We start from the raw sequence: 26,758 nt of genomic DNA, 5'->3' as shown, positions 1-26,758 counted from the left end.
TAGATGAGGCAATCCACGTTTGCTGAATATCTTATGGGATTTCAGGAGAATGTTGAGAGAAGGTCTAGTAAACAAACCATTCAATCAGACTTCATTTAACATCAGGTCTTCGACCTGAATGTTTTCTCAAACTCAATTTTATAACTATAGTTTACTAACTTTAATATGCATAATAAACTTCTCCAAATAAGGTTAATACCTTAGCAGTAATCACTCTCTCTCACATATGTCTCTCTTTGTTTTTTTGCATCAGAGCACTTCAGTAAAAAGTATTAATTGCCAGTTTGAATAAATCTTTTTATGGTTAGGGAACTGTTTCTATGTAAAGACAAGTATCCTTGAATTAAGAAAAAATGCAACAGTATAAGCCAAAGATGATAGTGCTGAAAATCTTTGACTCTATTACTTCATCTACCCAAGGAACTCTGAATAAGGACCTGCATATGATTCCTTTTGTGGGTATTTGTCCATATGCTTCAGTAGATGTTAGAACATACCAATGAGGTTACATCCAATGTCTATTGAACCAAATGCAATTATACCCCTTAAATCTAATAAATGCTGTGTCAGTCTTATGAATTTTACAGTAGTCTTCACTGTGTTCTAATAGCTGTCTGAATGCAATGCCTGTAAGGCAATTTGCTGCTCACTGTTTGTATCTTATCTTACATAAATGGACAGGAAATTCAGAATTTTTGGGGGTAACGTGTTCCTCTTTATATGCATAAGGCTTTGTTCTGTTAGATAAACAAGTTGTCTAAACAAGTCCCTTAGGTTAGTAAAACTTCACTTTTTATTGCTGAATTTTTTTCCCCCCCTATGAATAGGAGTAGGTTTACAAAAGCACTTCAGTAAGTACCATGAAAAACAGTGCCTATGTAATAGTGACATTCATAAATCTATGTATTTCTTGCACACTTTCATGTTTTTTAGATAAGTCATGACAGGCTGTGGCATTGTTACATATTACAACTGTGGGAAATAATAGTCCTCATCGAAAGCAAAATGCAGTGAAATACATATAATCTACTTATATCAGAATAATAATACTTTTAAGCCTTGTTGCTCACACTGTTCTATAAATTAATATTTGAAACCTGTAAGATTCAAGAGATGAAGTTTGGCATATACGTTTTACAATGCCTATAAATCTGTTGTTACTTGCTTGCTTTTTTTTTTTTCCTCTCGTTTTGCAGAGGAAATTAAATAAATCTTTGGGTCAGACTCAGGTGTCTTTATACATGAGCAATAGCCCTGGTTTACAGGAATAGTCCTCTCAAATTATAGCAACAAGCTTTCAAGTAAGTTACTAATCAGTTTGAGGACATGTTCCAGGCTCCAGTCAATGTTCAAATTATACCTGAAAATAAGACATTAAGAAACTCACAGTTGACTGGGACTTTTTGTATGCAATATGTATCATTATTTAAAAGGAAAATAAATACACACATGCATACACACTTATACATATCTTCATAATTACCCCTGGGCAGCTTTGTTTTCTTTAGTAAAAACCAATGCACTAAGAACTAATCTCTTAAGAGGCTTTAAGCATTATTATCACAATCAAGAAATTATTAAAAAAATAAATTTCTAGGTTTAACTTGTACCACTGACCCTGTTTTGTTGAATAAAGATACTCTTAATTTGGCTTTTAATTTATTGCATTGACATAATGATTTCTGTAGAATAACAAAGAAATATTGTTTGTTAGCAGAAATTATTATGATGTTTTTGTTGGTCTGCTCATTTTCAAACACTCTGCACTTCAAGTGTCTTATTTGTGAAAAATAAAGGACACTTCATATTTAAGAATATCTTTTTTTAAGACAGTTTTTATACTGCACTTTGAAGGCTGAGAAGTTTTCAGAATCTTTACTGTAATCCTTGCCATACTCTTAAAATAGCAAGAGAAAACAAAAACTCACACCCAAGCTTTCCCTATGGGTGCAATGTCATAAGCAAAATGTTGACTCCTGAGCGATAGAATGTGACACACTCCAAATCCAAAAAGGATTTTGCACAAAAATGCCATAGCTCATCATGTTAGTGTCTCTGTCAAACAGCAAAATTACATTTTCATGAGCAGTTGGTTACCTTTTCTGTTCAATTTATGTCTCTTACATTGTAACAGTGGCATTTGATGGTGGAAAAGTTGGAGGACACAGACTAAGTAATTAATGATTTTCTACTGTTCAGCAAGATAATGTCAATGACCTAGGTGTCATGAAGTAGGAGGGAAAAGGAAGAAAAAAGTAACTGTGAAAAGAGAAACGTTAACTTTGTTTTTTTCAAGAGAATAATAAAATTTTCACTATTTAGTGATCAACACGGCTCATGTATCAAGCATAAATAAATGTGACAGGCTGTCTTCTGAGCACTATTTCTGACATGGCTTTAGGATCCAATCAGAAGTTATTTAAAAGCTATCATATTTAATTACTTATAAATAGTTCTAATGAGTGTGTTTCAGAATTTTGCTATTTTAAACCCTTTTTCAAAAACCTCATTAAAAAAGAATTAATTTTGACATAGTTCTAAGTAAGAAATCTAAAATTATAATCATCAAATAGGCTCAACCTTGTTTCTGTAGGAGCAATAAATTTTGTTAAAGTAAGATGCAGTTTGAATTAATAAAGATTCTGACATCTTTTTCTTAGTAGCTTCCTGCCTATGGTGCTCAAGAAAATGAATCTTTTATGTATGTTTTGTCATTATGTAAATGAGTATGTATAAAGTACTAAAGAATGGTGAGTGGAGACTCAACATTTTGTTTGTCACACCTTCGAGAAAGCTGATTTGAAAAGTTGATTTGAAAAATAATATCTTAATTTCTATGTTTGTATATTTTGAAGAACAGCCTGTCTAGCATTGGTTTAGCATTTTCAGAAACAAGTATTAGGGACTAAAAAGTGTTGATAGCAATGCCATGGTACATGCTACCAAAAACTTTAACATAGAATTGTAGGTAATGGGTTTTACTTAACAGATCTTGAATGTCTTATAACCTCAGCATTTGAAAGCCAAAAAAGCATTGAAACATTTTTTTTAATAGCTAAAGCTAAAATCTGAGGCCAGCTGAAATATTATTTCTGTGAATAAACTGCTTTTATTATTTTCTATTTTCTGCTATGTTTTCTGAATAGCAGCTATAGCATATAAAATATGTATTATACAAATTTCTCATATACATTTTACCTTTCTTTACAGGAGAATCTCAAATTCTCCTTAAAAAGCCTAACTCTTTATAATTTAAAAGATGACCATAACAATTTGTTTTTGTTGCGATCAGACAGGTGAGATAGCTTTCCTGATTCTGGATGAGGTTTAAAAAACCAAGAGAGATAGGCTATGCCCCATTAATCTCAATTAAGGCCTAATCTAAGGTGATGTTCTGTGCTCAGAGAATTAAGTATTTGTTCAAATACCGTGAGATTTAGCATTTTTGTTGGAGAATTTACCTTTTGGCTGAACTTGGAAATTCTTTCTTTATTCCTTGTCATCCACATTCTGCTTGTGATTATGCCTTGCTCTCCAGCCCTCCTCATAGAACAGCATTTGGGGATTTCTGGTGGATTCCCTTGCCATTGAATAATGGAGTGAGGCAGCAGAGAGTCTGGGAACTTCAGCTGGGCCCTGCTCTGCACAGCAGTGGGTGAACGTTTCTGGTTTCTCATGCCTGGGGAATGTCACCAGCCAGCAACCAGGAAGCCTTGCAGATAGGTGATTGAGTCCAGCTGGCACACACATGGGAAAGATAACCAGCCTGCCAGAATGACACTCTAGGAGAGGTCATACAGCAGTTGTGGCTGGGCTTTCAAGGGAGGAAAGTTTCAGGATTCCATCCAGATAAAATCTGTACATTAAAAGTACCTTACATAAATGGGTACTAAAGGGGTTTGGACTATCTGAGAATTAATTTCAGCTGAATTTTTGCAGAGACTATGAAGAAAAATGATATAAGGTAGTATTTTGAGGTTGAAGAGAAAGCTGCCTTGCTGCAGAGCACAGCGGGTGCTGCCCTGGACTCTGCTGTTGCCATGGATGCTCAAGGTTAATCTTGTTCAGTATAAGTTTGAAGCTCTTGGTTTCTTATTTAATGTGTTAGTATTAACTGGGAATGTTTTCCAGTCGCAGCTAATATTGATTTTATGTAATTTCAGATGTTTGGGAAGGAAGTATTCTAATTTCAGGATGTGGGTTGTTCAAGGATTGTTCAAGGATCCCTAAACTCCTATTAAAAGGCTGTAGATGCTATTTACATGTTCCTTTTTTTTGTTTGTTTTTTGTTTTTTTTTTTAAGTCCAGCTCTCTTAATAATCTGGCCCAGCATTTGACCACATTTGATATGAACTACACTTTACCTTACCATTAGCTACTAATTTTAATCTTCTTGCTTTCTGCATTTAGAGAATCATGATTTTGACCAATGTATTTCACTCATCTCAGAATCAAATCTTTCAGTCTACAAGCACACAGTGTGGCTGGCTCTAGTTCAAGACTGACTCTCCCTTCAAATGGGCTAATGGTGCATATACCACCAGACTTCTGAGGTCAAGGCAGCTTCTGATTCACTTCTGCCATTGTGTGGCTCCAGCAGCATGAAAACTTAGGTCACTGGGAGAAAGTTGGAGTAAATCAAACATGAGAATTTTTTTCTTGGTGTTTTTTGTAGCTTTGGTGGTTTTCCTTTCAAGAAAACAATACATTAGATTCATTGAATAAGAAAATGCAAAAAAATGTTTTGGAAATAAGAATATAGAGTCTTTACCAAGCTCAGACTGGGTTGCTTAAGCTGTGTAGTCATGGGAGAACAAAGATGCTGTGGGGAGGTTGCCAGAATCCATTGCAAAGCAAATGTAATAGCAATCTTCACATCGCCTTTGCCTGTAGCTGATGGAGATTTAGTACTCTAGCAAGCAAGAAGATGAACTACTAATAATGATCTCATTAAAATATGGAGCTTTTTTTTATTTGCTTTGAATCCTAACATCCTGAAGCAAAAAAATCCCAACTCAGTAAACATACAGGAATATATTTTCTCCACAGCAGACTGATGAAAATGTATCAGATTGTGCTGTCTGCAATTTCACTGCTGCTGTCTCCTCAGCTGATTTGAGAGACTTGGATCTTCAGGCATTGTAGCAATGGTGATGGCTACACAGTCTGCTGCTGATAAAAATGTGATTTTTGTCCCCCAAAATGCTACAAAAGAAGTATTGGATTTGTAGCATATTTTATATGTGATTTTGTTATAAAGGTAAGCACTTAAAAGGAATTTTAATCACATTGATTTTCTTACTGGAAGTGAAGGAGCTTCATGTAAAAAATTAGTTTTAGTGGTGTTTAGTTTTAACATGCATATCTTTCAAAGCCTAAATGTGCTAATCCTTTTCCTGTACAGATGACCTGGCAGTCCTGTGTGGTTATATCTTCCTAAAATAGCTTAATAGCTGCATATAACCTGAAAAATTGAGTCATTTAAGAGTTAATAAATCTAGATCATCAGCTCCCTGGAAATTTATTCATTTTATTTTATTTTACTTAATTTTAATAATGTACTCAAGTGTATTATTTGAATATTTAAAGTTCAGCACATGCTTTGCTGAACTATGGCTTGATTATGACTATGAGAGAATATTTTATTATATATGCAGAGAACTGAATTCATTAGTCCTCACTACTTTCTTACTTATCATGTAGAGTTTAGTTTTAGTTTGTCCTTAAGATAAACATAAATCTTGATGGTAAAGCTGTGGATTAAACCTTCTCTATTGGGTTTGTGTGGCCAGGTTTTGCTGTGACTGGGGGGTGGGGACAGGACTCTGTGGCTTCTGTGAGAAGCTGTGTCTGCCAGAAGCTTCCCCTATGTCCAAGAGAGCCAGCGCCAGTCAGTTCCAAAATGGAGCTGTCTCACATTGGAGGAGTTCGTGGAGGATTGTTTTCCATGGGAGGGCTGCACTCTGGAGCAGGGTAAGAGTGTGAGAAGTTTTCCCCCTGAGCAGGAAGGAGCAGCAGAGACAATGTGTGATGGACTGACCCTGGCCCATTCCCACTGCTGCAGTTCTGCGGGGGCAGGGGAGAGAGAATTTGGGAGTGAAGTTGAACCAGGGAAGAAGGTAGGGGTGAGATAAGGGTGCTTTTGTTTGGTCTTGTTTTATTTTTTTTTTTTTTAATTATCTTCCCTGATTTGATTGGAAACAAATTAATTTCCTCAAGTCAAGTCTGTTTTGCTCATGACAGTATCTGGTGAGTGGCATCTCCTTGTCCTTATTCTCAACCATGAGCCTCCTGTTACATTTTCTTTCCTCTGTCCAGCTAAAGAAGGGAGTGCTTTGGTGGGCACCTGGCCTGCAGCCACAACTAGTTACTCCATTTGGCTAAAGATGAAGGTACCGTGTTTTTAATTTTGAAATGATGCAGCCTGTGGCTAAGTCATTTGGTTTAGTATCCTGCCTTGTTTGGCAAGGACACGTCAAAGAAGGATAGAGATGAAGGGTGGAACAGAAAAAAGTAATTGGTGTGCCAAGGAGAATAGCAAAGGTCTTGAAGAGAGCTGTGGGAGAACTCTAGCTGTCTGTAAAGCTGCTTTTCCTATGTCCTAGTGAATCTTACATAAATTTTATGTGCCTTGTGAAGGTATAGCACAGGACTTCGAAGAAGCCTCTGCCCTTCTGAATGAGGAGGCACAGTGGCCACTGGAGGTCTCCTGGTACATCTCAAATGGTAAAGGCAGCACCTCTCTTTAGACCAATTAACTGAACCTTGAATGTAATGGTCAGGGAACTCATAGGTGGGCTTCTCCCATTCTTCTTTGTTTTTCTGATGTGCCCATAACTAAAGGGAGCTGACTGCTGGTCCCCTGCCCCTCCTCTGGCTGAGTCTGCTGGGGCTACTGGTGCACAAGCCAGGCCTGGGGACTTGATCTGTCACGTCACTGCTCTGTAAAACTGGCTTCTCCATAAGCACTGTTGTTTCTTCACTGGGGCTTTTCTGTGGAGAACTAAACACTCATCTCACGTGTAAAATGTGCAGTCCTTGTAGACTCAGGATTGTGAGAAAGAACTGCAACAGTAAAGGTGATATCTTGATAAGGATGTGTATCTTGTTATATTTCTGATATATTTTTGTGAAACTTCATTTTCTCTGTAAAATCTCTTTTGCCATTATTCTAAGCTATTCAGGAGTGAAGTAAAGAAAAAAAAGTTGAAGAGGATTAGTTATGAAGGCTGGAGAAAATATATTCATAACTATAGAGTGTCAATTATTTAATCATAAATTCTGTTATGAAGTGAAAGGATAGCTGTATGATTTAAACTATAGAAAGAACCCTTCTATTTTGACAAATGCCACAGTATTATATAAAAACAGAATGCTGAATAATAGTAATATTGAATAAGAAAAATATTAATGTTTTTGAGATTTTTTTTTTCTTCCAAGTAAAGTAAAGGCTGGGTTTAGTAAATTTAATCTTCTTCTCCACAGTTTTAGCAAAAATACAGAATAAATCAGATATAGAAAAGATAGAAAGTGTTTACTATGCTTAAATTCATAGCTATTATTACAGCTTTAAGGAAGAGAAAAATATTTGTGTATATTTGAAGTATTTCTGTGGGGTTTTTTTCCAGTAAATCAACTTGGGAGATTATGTATATGGAATTATCTTGATGAAATTTACCAATTTAGATAAGCTCTAACCATCCTCACATGAAGAGCTCTATTAAAAAGTCTTTTATAATTTTAATAACATATCATGCAGCTATTTAATGACATTTTGATATCCTAACTGCTCATTGAATATTTACTCCCCATTGCTTTTCATAGCTCATATTGCCAACAGCATGTTTTCTGTAAGTCAAACTGTTTCTGTCGCCATTTTGAAAGAAAATATAGGCAAGCCTCACAGTAGGATATTTTGAAATATTTAGTTAAGTGGAATAGTCTATTGAACAGTCGTCTTATTAATGTAAGAGAAAATAAAAATTATTTTATGAAGAATATTGCAACAAATTCATTTGTATCAGACTAAATCTAAAAGATGTAATAAAACCACAGAAACTCTGAACCAGCTGACAGATATGTTTGTTGTACAAACAGTTCTGAAAATCTCTGAACAATTTAGGTTTAGAAAAGGCTTGCTTTGCCCAGTAACAGTTATAATATCATAAGGTCTTGTACCATTTTGTTTTAATTAAGAGGTAATTTTTCACCAATTACTTTAAATTAGCATTTCTGACTACTGCTGGTCTTTCTTTTTTTTTTCTTTCTTTCCTCAGAATTTAATAATTACTGTAACACGTCTGCCAAGGAAAATTTAAAATAATGAACTTTCCCAAATACTCCCAATACTGTCCCATCATGGTACTCATTGATGGGGCTGGAGTTCAGGCTGGAACTACTCCTACAGACAGAAAATACATCAGTGGGATGAGATGTTCTCCATGATATTCTTTAGTTTTGTAACTTCTCTAAGTTCATAAATCGCTCTGATTTTTGACCATGAGATCAGGTACTTTTCTGAGCTTTTAGGAGATATATGAAGAATAGAAATTAGCTGCAAGTAGCATGTGAGGCATTTTCACATTGCTTGTCTTAAAGAAGAATTTGAGTGCATATAGAAATTAAAGCTACTGCTTCCTTCTACAGTCAGACTCCTTCCCTTCTTTTTAGTTCTCCTGCATGAGTCTAAAATGCCATCTCTCATAGCTTGATCCCTGGCACAGTTGTGCATTTCCACAGAAATTTGGTGGAATTTCATCTGTCACCTTAGATTCTTAACACAGCTTTGAATAGTAGCCACTCCTCATTAGGGCCTGGTTTACCTGTGAGCGTGCAGTGGAAGCAGAGCAGGAGCACAGTGGGGCTCTCCCCCGTATTGCAAAGAGTGTCATGGCAAATCTCCATGGCCAGAACAGTGCCTGGATGCAGAATTTGGTTCTCCTGGAAGCACAGGGGACTGCAGAGGAGGGGCAAGAGAGTGGAGGCATGGTCCTCTGCTTGAGGACCAGTTCTTGGGGTCACTCAATCATTCCTGTGCTTGAATGGCTTGCACTGTGCCAGTGTGTTTGCCAAGGCTTCAGGCTGAAACTGAATTAATGACATGCAATGGCACCAAACTGGAAATCAACTGAATTTGTCATGTACAGCAGTTCTGTTTAGTGTCCTAATTGTCCAGTGAAGAAAGACGATACACATAATCAATATCAGTGTTGTAATCTGAAAAATATCACTAAGCCTGACATTGTTCTGACTGATGGCACTGATACAATAGATTGCTGAATAGGAATTCACATTGAAGTCTTTTATGTATTCCTAAATAATTAATATGCATAGATTTTGGAATTAGCTAATATTTTCTAGGTGAAGATAATAATTTTAAAAAAATAATTATTTTCTTCCTACTACTATATTTATCAATTTTTAAAATATTGAATTGCAAATGTATTATAGCTTTTTAATGTGTCTCTTTCATGAGAGCTGCTAGTACATTTTGTTTTTCTGTTGAGTTACATGACTTTGTGACAATCCTATTTAGTAAGGAACTTTGTGCATTATCCAGTGAAATATTAGAAGTTTTTAACTATTAAAGTATTTTTATGTCATGCAATACTGAACATATTGTGCAATAAGCAAATTCTTTTACCATTTTTATTACTAGAAATCTAAAATAAATAATAGATTGGTTTATAAATCCTTTTGTTGATCTATTTAGCATAATGGCTCTGTTAATCAGAAACAAGAGTCTTTGTTAAGACTGCTATACTTACTGAAAAGAGTAGTAGTGCTGTGATATATGTTAACCTCTATTTTAAATATATAAATACAAAAGTAAACAGAAAACACAGAAAAATCTGTGAAGGGATGAATTTAATTAGCTATTGTGGTCTTTTCAATAATATATCCATGACAATTCCAAGCAAAGGCATTGAATTAGAAGTCAGTTCATGGAATTCTTGTACTAAACCTGTTAATGTATTTAATTTAGGCAATGGCACTGACAGTTGATTGCTTCAAAAGATGAATAAGCAATGCATTACTTTATACTGAATTCCTTTAAATCTGCACTTCTTTTTTGAATTTCAATTATGGTTCGATGTTAGCTAGTATTTTTCTGCACATTTAACTGTAAAGAAATCTCATATGTGAAATATATTCTATTTTCACTGACCTTTTCCTTCCTTTTCCCCTTTGGTAACTGAAGGTTTATATAATCATGTAGACATGATAGAAAAATGAGAGTGCAATCCAGTTATTATGATATTTAGTACATTTTTTCAATTCAATCAATAACCTGAGTTATCATTACAATGCAGTGCTCACCTCTTCTTATATGAGTAGCTTAAATTGCAAAACCGTGTTGGATGGGTGCAATCACAATAGTTGTAGTCATGTTGCACAACTGTTCTGTGCTGTTTATTTATTCTGGGAATTTTATTCATTCTGGGAATCAACCATTGAATTTGAAATACATTTCTCTCTTATACATAATTTTTTGTGATTTTTTTTCTGTGCATATATGTGATATCTGCATCATTTTTAAGTATATTTTCACTGTTTAAGACTTTCTGAAATAATTATCATGTATATATTTTCAAATTTTAAAAATATATTTTCTACCTAAATGAGCACTTCTAAATTTGATAACTAATACAGACTTTTACTGATTATATACTAACTCTGTGAAAGAAAACACATATGGGATGTCTGGAGCTGCTGTTTCAGCTGTCAAACTAATGGAACTGTAATGGAACACTTAGTAGCAAAATTAATGGACTGCATTCTTTTCTCTGTCACTAGATCTGTGTGGCTCCATTAGATGTGATTTCTTCAGTAACAAGGAGAAAGAACAATGAATATGCTGGCACTTTGCTATGTATTAGAAAGGAATCTATCACTTTTTTTGTCTTCATGAGCTAATTGGCACCTTGTTATATCAACCTTCAGTGAGACAATATAAGTTAAAGAACATCATTCTGGTATTGGTTTATTTACAAAATAATTTATTGATTCTAATATTTGTGTTATTCTTGGTTTCGTAAAAGAAGGAGGAAAAGATTATTTGTTTCTTTTGTCACTGTTCATTATCACAGATATTTCTACTAGAGGAAGTGGTTACTCTGGGATTTTACTGTAATCCAAGGATTTTATTTTTATTGAGCTCTTTTCCTACTACTGCACTTGATAGTACTTGTTTCAAGGTTCGACCATGTACAAAAGATGAAATGTAATAGCAATCATGTTTACTTTCTACTAAAGTATGGATTTTTTTGTGAGATTAATTTACTGGGACAATTCTCTTTGAGACCATTTTACAGCTACCATCTAATATCAAAACCCAGTGCCACAACCTTTCTTAAAAACCTGCAATCTAATTTGACACAGATAGATGTTCCAGGCTTTATATTTTTGTTAGGGTTATAGGTGAAACACTGTGTAGTTGCATAAGTGTTTCTATCTGAAGAATTTCTTTTAATTTTGAGGACTGAAATATTCTTGAACTTTCTCTCACCTTTTGCATTAACCTGGTCCCTTTACACCCTTTAATCCATGCAAATTTGCCATTCTCAGTCTTTAAAAATATCAGTATCATTAAACTGCAGTTGTTTGGCTGATGGAATATGGGTAATGGGGCAATGAACTACTAGATCTGGAAAAATTTATTGCAACTCTATGCCTGCTCAAATGGGACCATCTTTAAATCACGCAGGGTTTTTCCATATTAAAGGATTTTTCATCTCATATGTATTGGCACCTTTGAGAGCCTCTTTCAGAACTGGCAAGTATCCAGCCAGCAAAATATAGTCTGAATAGACTTCTGCTGCTCCAGGATTACTCCTGACCACCCCCAATGAACTTGTGTTATGAAACAAAATTTGAGAAGGAAATTTTGTATATAGCTGATGTTCCATAGTGCCATGTGAAAGGCTATGTACAAAGCTTCTTAGCTAACCTGCATATGAAGGAAAAAAATATGAGAATATTTTACATCATTACATCAGAGAATAGAAAGCATAATTTGAAACACTGTGATTGTTTCTATTGCTTAATCTTCTTTTGGTTTGAGAAAATGTTAGATTTTGTGTTTACATGTTAATCATTGGCCATGACATTTGAGAGGCCTGTGCAATATTGCTAGAATACAAAAAACTAAAGCAGAAGTGACTACAAAACCAGAGACTGGCCTTTTAAATTTTAGTTTTGTCACTGGTGATTGAATTTCTCAAGTACACAGGTAGTGGGGTACTTGTAGTTTAGTTCTATTTCTAGTTTGTTGGGTAACTATTACTGTTCTCTTTCAGTGCTATTTTAGGGGATTTGCACAATTTAAACACTCATTAATGAGGCTGGAAGAAAGAGTATTGACTGTTTACTAGGTTGAAATATGATGAAACAAGATAATCTTTCTTCTTCAGAAGTATATTAATACTGAAGTACTTTTTTTAGTACACCCTCCGAGAGGATTTTCGTGTTGACTCAATGTTAAGGGTTACTGCTGTGCTTTACTATTTTCTTCATATTACCTTTGTTTATTATTATCTTCTGTGACTGATGTAGATATTCCAAGGTTTCTCTGTTACAAGGATATAAGTGCTTCATGTATATTTCATAATTTTACTGAAATAACCAAACTTTCAGTCACAATCCCCCTAAGTGGAAATGCATTTTGAGGAAATCATCAAACAATCAATTTAATTTTCTAATTTTTGATTGTTTTGGAGGTTTTTTTAAATGGAAGAAATAGTGAAATTAATATTAACATTTCATCAAAATCCCCATTTTGATTTCAGAAAAACATGGAAAGCAATATCAAGTGAGAAAAAGAAAGATAGCTTTTCTTAACTGTACAGCCCTTAATGAGAATTTATGTAGGCTCAGAAAATTAAAAGTAACATAATGTTACAATCAAAACTTTTTTGTGAGCAAACCAGGAAAATTCCATGATATGAGGCCACCAAGTCACAGCTGCATTAAAATCACAACACTCTACAGTATTTTACTGACTGTTAATAGGGTTAGTTCAGAGAAAGATAGCACCCTTTGCACTGCAAATTATCAAATTAATATACAAGTCTCATCAAAACAGTTAAAAAATGTCACACAATCACTTTTTACTATCTATCTTTATCTCAGTGGTTATGCTACTTCTTTGAGTCCCAAGGTTGGCAGTCCCCATTCTCTTCAAAAAGACATAAAAAGGGTACCTTCATGAGTTGCTGGCACCCTGACTTCTTCATTAGAAGCATTATAATATCATTGATCTCTTCTTTCTCAATTTCCACTAATTTAGCACATTTTCTAATGTTTTTCCCTTTATTCTTTGTTGATTTTCACTTTGTGTTTCTATTTTTTTTTTTATTAGTATATTCCTTTTTATTCTCCACTGTTTTTTCTCTTTGATCATCTTAAAACATTTTTGACAGTCAATTGGGTTTTTTTAAATGATCTTTGCTAGGTTTCTTCAGTCTGTTCTTATTATCCCATGCCTGTGATCCTGGATACCTCATTATTATTTGCAAATCACAAATATTTCATCCTATACAGAATATTTACTTTTTAATGAGTATGTAAAATCTCTGATTCTACCACAAGATTATGCAAATATAAGCAAATATAAGTGATATAAACAAAACTGTAACAAATTAGTCAATAGTCACCCGATCACTAGAAAATTTGTTGCAGCTATACAAGCTGAATCAAAACTCCAGGCAGGAGAGGTAAATTCAGACAAAACCTGAGAAAATAATCTTGAGGCCTTGCAGAGCTTATGCAAGGTCTACAGATTGTTAGTGGCAGTGGCTATACTGAATTGCAGGGCTATGATACAGCTGTAGGAACACCCTTGCTCTTTTGTTTTGTCTCTTTTTTTTTCCACATGTCTGGAATTGTTCGATATGCATGTGAATGTGACACATGGGGATATGGTTTAGTGGTGAACAGTGACAATAGTTGGAGTAAATGATCTTAGAGGTCTTTGTCCAGTTTAAGTAGTCTTTACTTCTATCACTCTATGGTTATTACTTCCAAAGAGAAAACTGACAAGTTAGGAAGTCTAACTTTTTCTAAAGTTTTAAAGGATTAGATTTTTTTGGCTCTGCAGTGCTGTTTCTCAGGGTATATTTAGTGGTGGTGTTCTTTGTCGTTTCAGAGTTATTGCAGAATTTGAAATCTGGGCTGTTTAGGGTAAAAATAAAGAAGGCTTAAGGAAAAAAGAAGCAGGGAAAAATCTATGGAGAATGTTCCTAAACCAAAGGGAACTCATGACTAGGAGCTACAATACTTGAATTTAGCTGTTAGGGTAGACTTTACATTGTCTGGGAAAGCTGAGAATGCCCTTGTTAGGGTGTGGTGGTTTCACACCAGCCAGCAGCCCAGCAACTGCTCAATCACTCCCCCACCAGCAGAATCTGGAAGGGTAAAGACGGACTTGGAAGGGTAAAAATCAGAAGATCCATGGGTTGAGATAAAGACAGTTTAATAGCAGAAGCAAAAGCCATACACACAAGCAAAGTATAACAATTCACTGCTTCCCTCTGCCATCTCAGGGAGAGCAGGGCCCCATCACTTGTAATGGTGACTTGGAAACTCAAACACCATCACTCCAAACCTTTCCTGCTTCTTAGTTTTCCCAACTTTACATACTGAGGATGATGTCATATGGTCTGGAATATACTTTGGTTAATTGGGGTGACCTTTCCTTCCAACATCTCAGGCATCTCCAGTCTCTTTGCCAGGAGCAGTGGCAGTACATAAAGAAGAAAAGGTCTTGGGTCTATGTAAATCCTGTTCAGCAATAACAAAAACATGTCTATTTTATCAATCCTGTGTTCAGCACAAGTCCAAAACTCAGTCCAATACCAGCCACAGTGAAGAGAATTAACTCTACCCCAGCCAAAACCAGCACATAGGATCACATCCTTTCCCCTTTTCTTGAAATCCAAACAGAATACCTGTCATTTCCATAGAAATTTTGATGTACTGCATGGTATGCTACATGTATACAGACTCTGGTACAGTCTGAATAACACTTTCCCCATTTTCATGATGTATTTTAGAGCCAGAGGAAGTGATATTATTGTAAGTCTTCATACTAATAAAGATGGTTTATCCAAGCCTGTTAGGACAAAATGAGCAAGATTGTTCTAAGTACTACTGCAGATAGCACTATCAGTCTTAGGTTTATCTTTCCCTAATGCAGTGCCAAAACTAATCATTTTCCATACAGCTAACATACTAACAACAAGCAGACACTAAGGAAATATGCTTTTAGAACAGTAAGAGTGTCAAAACAGTATTAATTAGAAACTTATTTTGCAGATAAAATTGCTGCTTTAATGAAGTGAGTTCTTAGTTGTTCAACTTAATATTCAAAGATTTAAAAAAGTTTAAACAGCTCATCTGAGGCACCATAATATGGGTTCAATTCAATATAATTTCTGTTGTTACCACAGTAAGAATAACAAATAGATCATTATGTACAAATAACCCCCAACTATTTAATTGCTGGCATCTCAGTGATGGAAAGGAAACACATTCTTCAAAGAATATATGTCTGTTAAGTGCTGATTTCTCTTAAGTTAGGTTAAGACAGTGTTTCAAGGGCACAAACTTATTTTCTTACGTAAAGGGAGAAAATAATATCTATAAGTGAAGTAATAAATATATTATCTCAATATTTCACTGTTACAACAGAAAGTGCAGCCTTTTAGTTCACTCTTCTGAATTCATTCATATCTAACCTTGATGAGGGTAAATCCATTAACAAGGAGAGGTTATTCTCTGCGAACAATTCTGTTCTTCCTCAGTGAAATTCATGGCTGCTGTGGTAAGTACAGAATAATAATAGGCAATGGAAAAAAGTATTACGGTTGTTTGCAGAAGTCAAACATCAAGGTGCTTTTAAAGTGAACCTTTAAGTTATTATAAAAGAAGTTCTATAGCATCAGTGTAATTTGTTGTTTCACAAAGGCTTCCATCACCCAACAATATCTGTTTTTCCTTTTTAACTTTAGTCATATTGTAAATCATGTTTATAGGAAGGAGAGTTCTTTATTAGTTTTGAGGCAGATGATGGTCAGTAGAAGTAATCCTCTGGGCAAAATTATTCCCAGGCTCAGCTTAAAACATGTTTTGATTCATTTGTTATATTCTCAGTCTGTTTGCAGACCTCCTGCTGACATCAGTAACAAGCAATGTACTGAGAAAAACACAGAGCTTTGAAAATGAGATGTTATTTGTGTTTGAAAAGAGTATTCTAACATTTTTTCTCTGTACTAATGCTGTCACATTTTATATGCAGCTGTGGGATTTGCTGTGGTTTTATATTTTGGCACCAGCCTGTAATGTGTGTGCTATCATGCTGTACACTCAGGGAAAAAAACCCAACATGGTAATACTACATTTGCACCCGGCTTTATGGTCTAATTAAGATAAAGGATGTTTTGAATTCCATAAATATCAACCAAACTACAGAAAAGTGTGTCAATGTTGCTCAATGCTTTTGAAAAAGAGTTGTCACTTAGCAGCCTGTCCTTTGCTTAAATGTAGGAAAAAAGCCTTCAACAGATCTGGGAAAAAAGTGCTCCCTGCAAGGGATCAAGCAAGTGAAATATGATACTAGACTTCAATTCAGTGATCCACTTCAGATTCTTTTAGATATCATGGGTTATTAAGTAACCAAATTATATTCAAGTAATGCAGCACCTGCTTCATCAAGCTACAGAATATGGAATTAGATATATACCACTTCAGCTTCACTGATTTGATTATGTAGTAGAGAGAGAGACTGGTGAATATACATTAATCCTATGAATTAAATCAAGAAAATTAGCTGAAGATATTCCTAGGGGCCTATTTGGTGTCTGTTTGCATAAAATGCCAAATTACCCGCTTACTAAAATCACTTTTTTTTTTTTCTTTTCCAATGAGAAATGGAATGGAACTGAGTTTACATAGGAATTTAAGCAGCAAAGTAGAAATTCAAACTAGAAATCCGTTAGTTCCTGGCTCTTACAACAGCCAATACCAGATTATTGAAATACAAGAATAAAGCAAGTACACATATTTTCCCTCCATGGTTCCTAATATGGAGTAAAGACACTATACTATTTGTTTATGTTAAATTACCTGGGTTGGACTTTGCTTCCATCATTATTTTTTGAAAGAGTTTGCAATATTTTTCTGGTCACTTCAGTATACTTTATAATGCATGCAAGTATGATGTAATGCTGCACATACTGAAAAGCATTTCCTTTTTGATGGCTTGAAAAATTCTTTAGGATAATATCACTGATGTTTTCTTGTTCTTATGAGAAATAATAAGAGTCAAATAAAGCCTATGCATTTTTTAATCCATGCCATTACTAATTCTGTAGATTTGTAACACTGTTGTCTGTTTAGGAGTCTGAATTATTCAATCTTTTCATGGACACAGACATTCCAGTATTTCTAACCATGATTTTGTCCTGTTTATAGCCTTTCTGTTGGTGCTGGATGTGTATTACATGCTATTTTCTCTACAAGTTTAAACAAATAATTTAAGATGCAGAAGTTTATGCTTCAGGCTTTTCAAATTAACTGAGATTAACTCCATACAAAATGATTTAATTTCAATGTTAAGTATGGACTGTCTTATCTCAGTCTGAAATTGTGACTGTTTTCTTCTTACTCTGAGTCTAGCCATTACCATATATAAAAAAGTCTTGTTAATAATTTGCTGAAAATTTTCTAAGCAATTCTGTTTTCTATACTATCTCTGATTAATTTATAAGTAATATCAGAATTGAATTTTTTTTTTCTATTGAAGTAAAATATTAGTGAAGTAAAATTACTGATGTAAACAATAATAAATAATAGATGGTAAAACATGTTTGCAAAACATACAAATTAGGTTTAAGTATTCCTAGCACTTCAAAAGGTTTTGATCTGTAGAGAAATACATTTTCATCCTCAGGGAAATCTTTACAATTCACAGTAATTTTCATTTTTGGTTGAAGACAAAATGGAGTTTTCAAGGAGAGTGATGAATGGTAAACACAGAATGTTTAGAAAAGCCACTGTCCTGGTGTGGTTAGCACACATGGCCCAAACCCAAGATTCAGATTCTGTTGAAATTATTCAAAATAGATACTTGAAATTTGTTCTCTGGAGCCAGAATAACTAATAACCAAAAAGCTTTATGTGGATTATAGATGCCTCACCTGTTTTGAGCAGCCTTTTCCCTTGAAAATGAAAAAAAAAAATCCTACTTCTTTGTTACAGTCAGTGCATTTCAGCAAGCAGTTTAGAGTTCCAAAAAATGTTTTATCAAAAAAAAAAAAAAAAGAAAAAGAAATTGTTGCTAAAGACATTTTCTCTTCCCCTCATTACCTGCATGAGAGAGCACTCACTCTGCTGCTTTGTATTCTCCCCCGCTCTAACAAATCATCACATGCTTTGAATTTTTCACATTCTGATTTATTTGCACTACCTAATACCATCTCTGGTTTATATTTTGGTTGCAGGTTTCTCTTGGACTTCTACATGCCCGAGCTACTCATATCCTCTGGCCTCCACAGCGCTGGCAGAAGTTACAGCCGATGCTCCCTCCGGAGCGCAAACCACTCCAGAGAGAGCAGGAGTGATCTCAGTGTTCAGACAGCAAAACGCTGACCTGAAGTTCAGCCACAAAGAGTTGCAGTGGTTGTACCATCACCTCTAAGAGCTTTGCCAAGTGCTTTGACATCAGTGTCGTATCAACAAATACATGTGACATCTTAATGTTACAATGCTGCCAGAAATTCTTCATGTTTCTTTCATTTGTTTGTTCTGTTGTTTGGTGGGTTTTTAAAATCTCCAGCATTAGGGCATTGGATATTAATTCAGTTTGAAATAATTGGTTATAGAAGGACTGAATGTCCATTTTTTGTCTGGAAGCAGTAACGTGCTTGGCTTGTTCTGTACCTGTGCTTCTCTGGACAAGAAGCCATTTGAACCTTCAATAAACTGTTGGTGATCTTTTACATTCAGCTTGTTTCTTTTGTGACTGCATGGAAACTTCATTAATATTGATTGCATATGAAAAAAAGAAAAAAAACACCCAAAACATATATACTTTGGATTGTCCTATAATTACTAGTAATGAATAATCAATACTTCTATAGGTGAAAAATTTTTAATACAGCTTATTTCTATTATTGAACTGAGTACATATTATTTATTTTTATTTTCTCTGTCAGGATAAAAAAAATAATTCTATATAAATATTCCCTGTATATCTTTCTGAATTAGATAGTCAGTCAAAATGTACAAATTATGTTACGTTATCTGAAGGCAGTGTTTAATTAATTTTTCTAGTAGAGTAAATCTTCATTAGTACTGGTTGCCACATTTCTTTGAAACTATGTAATTAGATAAGAAATATGTGATTAATATTCAGTATATAGTTAATATTATAAATATACTCTGTGAATAGGCAGCAAAGCTTCTGCACACATTATAAGTGAGAAGAACTTGGAAAATGACACATTTTCAATGAAAAATCAATATGAGTCAGCTTATGTTCATATTTATTGAATTTTACTTTATATAGGCTAGTACTAAAACAAATTTACCAAACTGCACAAAAAAATCTTTTAATATTTTCAGCTAAAAACATGCAATGATCAGAACTTCAGGCAAGATTAAAGTAAGTCTACAACTCTTTGAACAACATATCTGCCTTGTGAGTTAGATGATAGCCTCCATCACTATGAAAACTATCTATTACTATCTAACTTTTTCCTTAAATACTCCAGCTCTCTAGACTCTCTGAATACTTTGTTGTCAATGTGTCAGGATCTTTCTTTGTTCCAAAAAGGTGTTCTACAGGTCTCTGAACTCTCCCAATTAAACTAATGCAGTTTGTTTCAGTATTGCAGTAAATTCAGAATTATTCAGGGACAGAAGGAAAGTCCAGGGAACTACGTGCCTATAAGCCTGCCCTGGGGAATGTTGTGAAACAGATTATCTTGAGTGTGGTCGCATGTCCAACCAGGGGTTCAGGGTGAGAGTTTCACAGTTTGATGGCTCCTGTAATAGACACAAAGGAATTAAATTGTGGTGTTATTTGGCTTCCCACAGGTTCCATTTTTCCTTTGGGCTCCTTTGCCTGTGTGCAGACCTGCTCATTATCACATAACTTATACAGGCTATGAAAGTTTAAATGTCCCAAGCGTTCAACTGTGACATGCCTCAAAGAACATTTATTCACCTATATTTGCACACATACATTTATAAATATTTATGCATTCGTATGGAGATACATGTAGTATATACATGGTGAAATGATGGAATAGAGAATATGCCTTTTAAATCTGAAGATGGTTGTAAAGACTGATTAACTTTGGAGAATGGCGTTAGAATGCAGTGATCTGAATTTGATAATGATGAACAGAGAGTCTGGTGCTGTGCTCATGTACATGCTGGATTATGTTAAAAGAAAATTTGGATATTATAGTGGATTTTAGTTGAGCATAAGGCAACAATATGCTGAAATAGGAAAATACAGTAAATTCACGAATACAAGCCGCACTGAGTATAAGCCGCATCTCTGGGTGTTGGCAAATATTTCGGTTTTTGTCCATAGATAAGCCGCACCCGAATATAAGCCGCTCTGTTGTTCGCAGCGAGGACCCGCGTGCAATTAGTAACAGAACCGCGGGAGGGCGGGGTTTACTGGCTGAGCTAAGGCTGTGCAGGCTCGGCCCGCTAGGGGCCGCTGACGGGGCCAGGTGGCCCAGCCCGGTGCTGCCGCTCGGGGCCGGCCGCCACTGCCACTGGGCTCGGTCACCTCGGGTCGGCGCTGCCCCGCAGTGGCAGGCAGGGACGGAGCTTCCCCCGCTCCTACGGCAGCGGCGGCGGGCGGGGACGGAGCTTTCCCGTGCCCGTGGCGCCGGCGGCGGGCGCGGACAAAGCACCCCGCCTCCTCCCCGAGCCGCGGCAATGGCGGCGCGCACTTCCCACCCCCCCCCGGGCCACGGCAATGGTGGCGCGGGGCTCCCGCCGGCTCCCTGAGACGCGGCAATGGCGGCGCGCACTTCCCCCCCCCTCCCCGGGCCGCGGCAATGGCTGCGCGGGGCTCCCGTCGGCTCCCGGAGCCGCGGCAATGGCGGCGCCCCCCCCCCTCCTCCCCTGGGCTGCAGCAGAGGAGGAAAGAGAGCTCTCCCGCCTCTCTCCCCGCCCCCCGTGCTGCCTGCAGGGAGCCAGGGCAACACGGTAACACTGTAACAATTGCAAAATGCCAGCTTTTACTGGCCGGTGCTTGGCTCGGCACTCTGGCTGGCACGTCTGGGGTTGTAAATGTCAGAAAATTATTCACATATTAGCCGCACCCGACTATTAGCCGCACTTCCGGGTTTCCACCAAAATTTTTGTCAAATTGCTGCGGCTTGTATTTGTGAAATTACTGTACACACTTTGAAAAGAGCAGTACAGCTGTAAATACAGCAAACAATATTCCTTCTACATTAATGTATGGCATGATTTTAGGCACCAGATACAAAAAAGAAAAAAAAAAAAGGATAACTGGAATATTTAGAAAGACACAACAAAACTAGAGAGAAACCAAAAAAATATAATCTTTGAGGAATGTTGGAAGGACTTGGGTTTATCATTTAGTCTTCAGAGTCTGAGACAGTCTTCAAAATCATGAAAGATTACTGTGAAGTGCAAGACAATCATTGGTTCTGCAAGTTTGTTATGTGTGGGAGCAGAAATAATAGACTTATAATGCAACATTTGGACTCTTAGATTAGACGAAGAGAAAGAAATATTTTAATTATAGAATATAATGAAGCACTTGAATAGATTATTTTTATTGCAAGACTATTTTTTAGTTTTTAATCAAGCCTGTTGAAGACAGAAGGATGGATGAACTAGACCTGAGGTCCACATCAGCTATTTTATGCAGTATCTGATTAGATCTTCTGTGCTTGGTAAACTTGGTAGTGCCTTTGATGCTGGGCAGGCAGTTGCATCAATATCTAATTCCTTTACACTGATAATTATGGTTCTTTAGATTAGATTTTTTAGCATAACAGTATTACAGTACCCCTATGTACTGCTTTCCTGTAATAAGCATCCAAGGAACCAGTTTCCTGTAAAAGAAGCTATTTTACTTCATACTGTCATCATATTAATGTGCATGACATTTTACATTATCATGTAGGTTGATGAATAGAAATAGTTCAATGAAATCATAAGTATAATAGGTAATTCAGTATCCAGAGCATGAAGGGCAAACCTTTCCTTTCAAGGCAGAAAGGACCAAGATTGGCACACATGAGCACATATTTAAGGGTGTTGATATTTAATTGATATATTTGGGTTTCAAGCTTCTAATGTGAAACACATAATGAGAAACCTGTTCTGGAAGTAATGAAATAAGTAGCAAAATTCTCATGGTCATCATGATTAGTTTTCTAAGGCCTCTTCACAGGCCTTCTGGTTTTTGGTGCTGGCTTATATCTGTAATGCGATAAGGTATGATTTCATGGGAGTTAAATAAGAATGAACACAAGTAAAGAGTAGGACACTAAGAAATATAAGGATGATAGGATATTTTAAAGCTTGATTTTTTAAAATGTTTTAGGAGTCACATAAACACCTTCCTGTGACCTGAGAGAGAGACTAGACTGCCAGACTGCACTTATAGAGCGAAGAGAGGGTTTGGAAAAATACCAGGAATTGATACTCTTAGCAGACATGCACAACTATGTCTGAAAGAGTGACACAGCAAAGCTATGTATCTCAGCAGCACAGCCTCATGCAGAAAACCAAAACACCAACTGAGAAAGTGGAAAGCTGGTGTAAGTAAAGAATGATCATCTAATGAATCTAAGGATCTTCAATTGGGTTGTCAGGATTTCCTGTGGCAAGGAAACATCATAGCACAGATGTGCTGAGCTTCATTTCTTCCATCTATTCATCCTTTAGAGTAACACACCTAGTTGATGCAACATGAATACTGATAATCTGTCATTGCATGCACAAAGCACTAGCTGTTCAGGTCTGAAGCAATTGCAAAATGGATAATTTAGTGCAGAACCATCCAAGGAGAAAAAGGAAAAGCCAGGAAAATAGATTGTGCTTTAGTAAATAGTTTACACTGCCTGGATCCTCAGGTATTAACACTGATGAAATAACACACCAGACATTGCAACCACAACCAAGATATATGAACTCAAAGTACCACAGTACAGTCAAGTGATGACAGATATCGGCTCTTCCTATGCAGAACTAAATTTTCACATATCTTTTTCATTCCTTTAGATTTGTTTATCATGCAAATCAGACAGGAATCTGAACACTTCCAGCATATTACAAGTAGGTCAGCTGTCAGAGCTATCTTTCTGTAGTTGTGTTGCTCAGGTGTCTAGCAGCTGATGAACCTACATGCTGTTGTGCAACTTTGGTCATACTTTGGTATTTTACTATAATGTGGAATAATTCTCTCACTTTGGATTATTTCACTATCACTACTATTATGATCAAGAAAATTATTACTTTCTTCCTTTCCATGCTGACATGGTCTATATTTACCATGGTCTATTTAGCATCTTATCCATGGTCATAAGATACCCAGGATACATTTGGAAAGAAATCACAGAATTTCCCAGATCACAGTCTACCTATTTATTGTCTGTTCTTTACTGCCAGTCATTTACTGTCAGACATTACCTTGCCAAGTTAATGAAAAAATGTACAATTTATGATAACAAATACAAATCTTAATGAATTTAAAAGATCAGTGAAAATTAAAATTCTGAGTAGACAGCTTAGCCTTTCACAATGATATGGTGAGAGGAAAATATGAGTCTTTAGAGCTGGAGTTTCCTGTGGCATTATAAGCTCATAGAATATGTAATGTAACCATAATAGTGGCAAATATCCTAGGATATATCCTTCCAAAAATACCCTATTTCACCCCAAACCACTGAATTTGCGTAAATAGCATGCAGCAGCCCTTTCTCACCATCCTATAGAGGCTATGCTTTTGTGAAGAAATAAATTGAAGTCATTGAAAAAAACTAGAGGACAAAGGCTGCAAGATAACCACATGGCAGTGGCTGTGGGGATAGACTGGGAATTCCAGAGGTGGCAGAGCTGAAGTTCTCATCACTACATCTATACTTCTTTTCAGTAACTCCCTTGTGTGAATTAAACACTCAGACTATTAAATCTGGTACCACAACTACGAATTTAATATCAACTAGTGTTTTCCAGTGGTTTTTAATTAAAAAACTAGTGTAACCTATTGTGGAACTTCTAAAAGTACACCTCATGACCCTGAATGCTGTGGGATTATTTGTTTGGTTTTTAGTTTGTGAAATAAAAGATAAACCAGAAGCTGATCTATGCAACTGTACCTCAAGAGACTTTTAAACAGAACATTACACAGAAAATATTTCCAATACTTAAACTATGTCATCATCCAAATATTTTCTTGATTGAAATTCATTACCTGTGTTATTGGATGAGGGTTCACCTTTGGAAGATTCAGTAGTTAACACCCCAAAGGTGTTTTTAAAACATTTTAAAAATGCAGCAGCTGTATCTGCATAGCTGGTTACCCCAAACATACAATGAAGAAAGCTTTAATTAAAAAAAATATTGGATTTGTGATAACTTGTTGGAGCTATATTAACCCACCATATTATGCACTATCTTCCTCTACCATCCCACTCACAAATGTCTCAGCATTTTATTTAACATCTAACCTTTTCTCATATCCTCCTATTAAATGTCAAAATTGAATTTTACATCCTTTGGGAGCTAAGCATACCATACCCATATTTTTTTCTCACACACATTTCAATTAATGAATGAAACGTAGAACAGCTTTTTTTTTTTTTTTTCCCCAATCCCCAAAATTTCATCCAATTGATTACAAGTATAAATCACACAAATGGTCCTGTTTTCTGTAGGACTTGATTGCCTCAGGTTCTAAGATCAGGCTATAGTACTTAACTTTCTAACCTGCTTTTGATGAGCCTGTAATTAAAGAAATGCTTTTCCTTTATTCTCCTTTCTTCCCTCATTATGAATAGATGGTTTCTAAATCTGATATGAAATATCTTAAGGGTTTAGATAAGTAGTCCATTTGTCCAGTAACCTGTTCCTGACAGAGGTTAGTAAGTTATACTTCCTATAATGAAGAGTTTGGGTTAACCTCCCAAAAGGGAAATTACTTTTCAGCCCCAGGCAGTTCATGTTATTCCCTGGGGCATGAAAGTTTAAATTTCTTACTTATCTTATATCCTTTTCTAATGTAACTGATCCACTATCTGTATAAGTGTTCAGTGCTCTCTTTAACAACGTCTGAGAAGTCTGTTTGTAAACAGAAAACAGCTGAATAAAGTCTGAAAGTTTTATCTTTAACTTCTGTTTACTTGCGCTATCCCCTATGTTAAATTGGGAGCAATTATGGTTGTTGGCATTGTAACCATATTACAGTGGTAGCAACTAAATTAAAAAATCAATTATATAAGGAAGTGAAGTAATTTTATAATACAGTAATACCTAGTAAGTTCAACAAAAACAGAGGTTTCTGTTCTCTCTCTACAATTAGCTAAACTTTATTTGGGTCATAGACCAGCACAATTCCAAAGCTCACATAAAGTCTTCAATAACCACATGCCAAAAGTGAAAGTGCCTGTTCTTCAGTGGTTTAATTTTTAAAGCATTTTGAAAATCAGGTGTTTTGTTTTAAGTCATCTGAAGTGAAGAACCTGACATGCAAAATCACTAGTCACTATTGAAAATCGGTGCAAGGTCATGATCATAATTTGAATATATTTCCTCTTTTGATAACTGACTTAAAAGAAAATTATTTCCTCCACATTTTCTCTATTAATAATCCATATTTTAAACAGACCCTTCTCAGTAACAGACAGACCAAATTTTACAAGACATGGAAAACTCTGATGGAATTTTCTAAAAATACTTGAAATACTTTATTGCACAAGTAGATACATTGCCTCGTTAGAAAGGCAATGGAACCTTTTATGCTAAATAATTTTGTGATAAATTAATAGAATTATTTAGTAATCTAACAGTCAACACACGTTCTTGTAGCCCGTCAGTGTAGGTCCAGTGACTCTAATCTCTGCTGTGTATTTGTTTCTCTGTCTTTGTCTCTCTTACACACACACACACACACACACACACACACACACGTGTCCCCAAACACACCCATGAGACTTAATTCTGTAGGTGTCTAAAAGCTACATTCATGAAAAGTTTTAAGTGCTACAATACTTGAATTAATTAGCATCTTCAATATGAATAACCCTATTTAGCATAAGAAGGATTAGCTATGGAAGAATGTGATTTCAAAGTGTGCTGAAGAGGCCATTGTCCAAATTGTCCAAAGGTTAGTTGGTGTCTAAGGTTACATTGGTCCTTGTTAATTAAAACTGCCTGGGAAGAGTCTCAGGAGAATTAGCACTTTTTCAAAAAGCAATGAAGGGTTGGAAGTAGTTCTCAATGACCACACCTAATTTTTCTTCAGATGACGCAAATTATATCCTGAAAACTGGCAGGGGAAGAGTTTGTAGAAGTGTGCCAAGGACCGTAAGTGTCATGAGGGTAGCTACTGTTATAAGTGATTCATCTAAGCTTATTTGGAATACATAGTTCCAATAATTCAATCACCTATTTGGAAAGAAAACAATAGGGCAATTCGATCGGCAAACACTGTTCAATAACTTAAGACTTTTGAACTTCTTGCACTCATATTTAG

At 35.7% G+C, this 26,758-nt stretch overlaps 1 protein-coding gene across 3 annotated transcripts in view; it reads left to right on the top strand.

The window, feature by feature from the left end:
* Window positions 1-18,998, top strand: part of IMMP2L (inner mitochondrial membrane peptidase subunit 2) — a 431,600-nt gene extending 412,602 nt beyond the window's left edge. For all 3 annotated transcript variants that reach the window (XM_033057715.2, XM_033057716.2, XM_033057717.2), the window contains exon 6: window positions 18,501-18,998. In XM_033057715.2, coding sequence (XP_032913606.1) covers window positions 18,501-18,620 — 120 coding nt within the window. In that variant the 3' untranslated portion in view covers window positions 18,621-18,998. The remainder of the gene's footprint in view (window positions 1-18,500) is intronic.
* Window positions 18,999-26,758: the final 7,760 nt, after the last annotated feature.

Source organism: Catharus ustulatus, chromosome 4, assembly GCF_009819885.2.
Source record: "Catharus ustulatus isolate bCatUst1 chromosome 4, bCatUst1.pri.v2, whole genome shotgun sequence".
In the NCBI taxonomy this organism is placed as follows: domain Eukaryota; kingdom Metazoa; phylum Chordata; class Aves; order Passeriformes; family Turdidae; genus Catharus; species Catharus ustulatus.
This window is presented reverse-complemented; position numbering and strand designations above follow the sequence as displayed.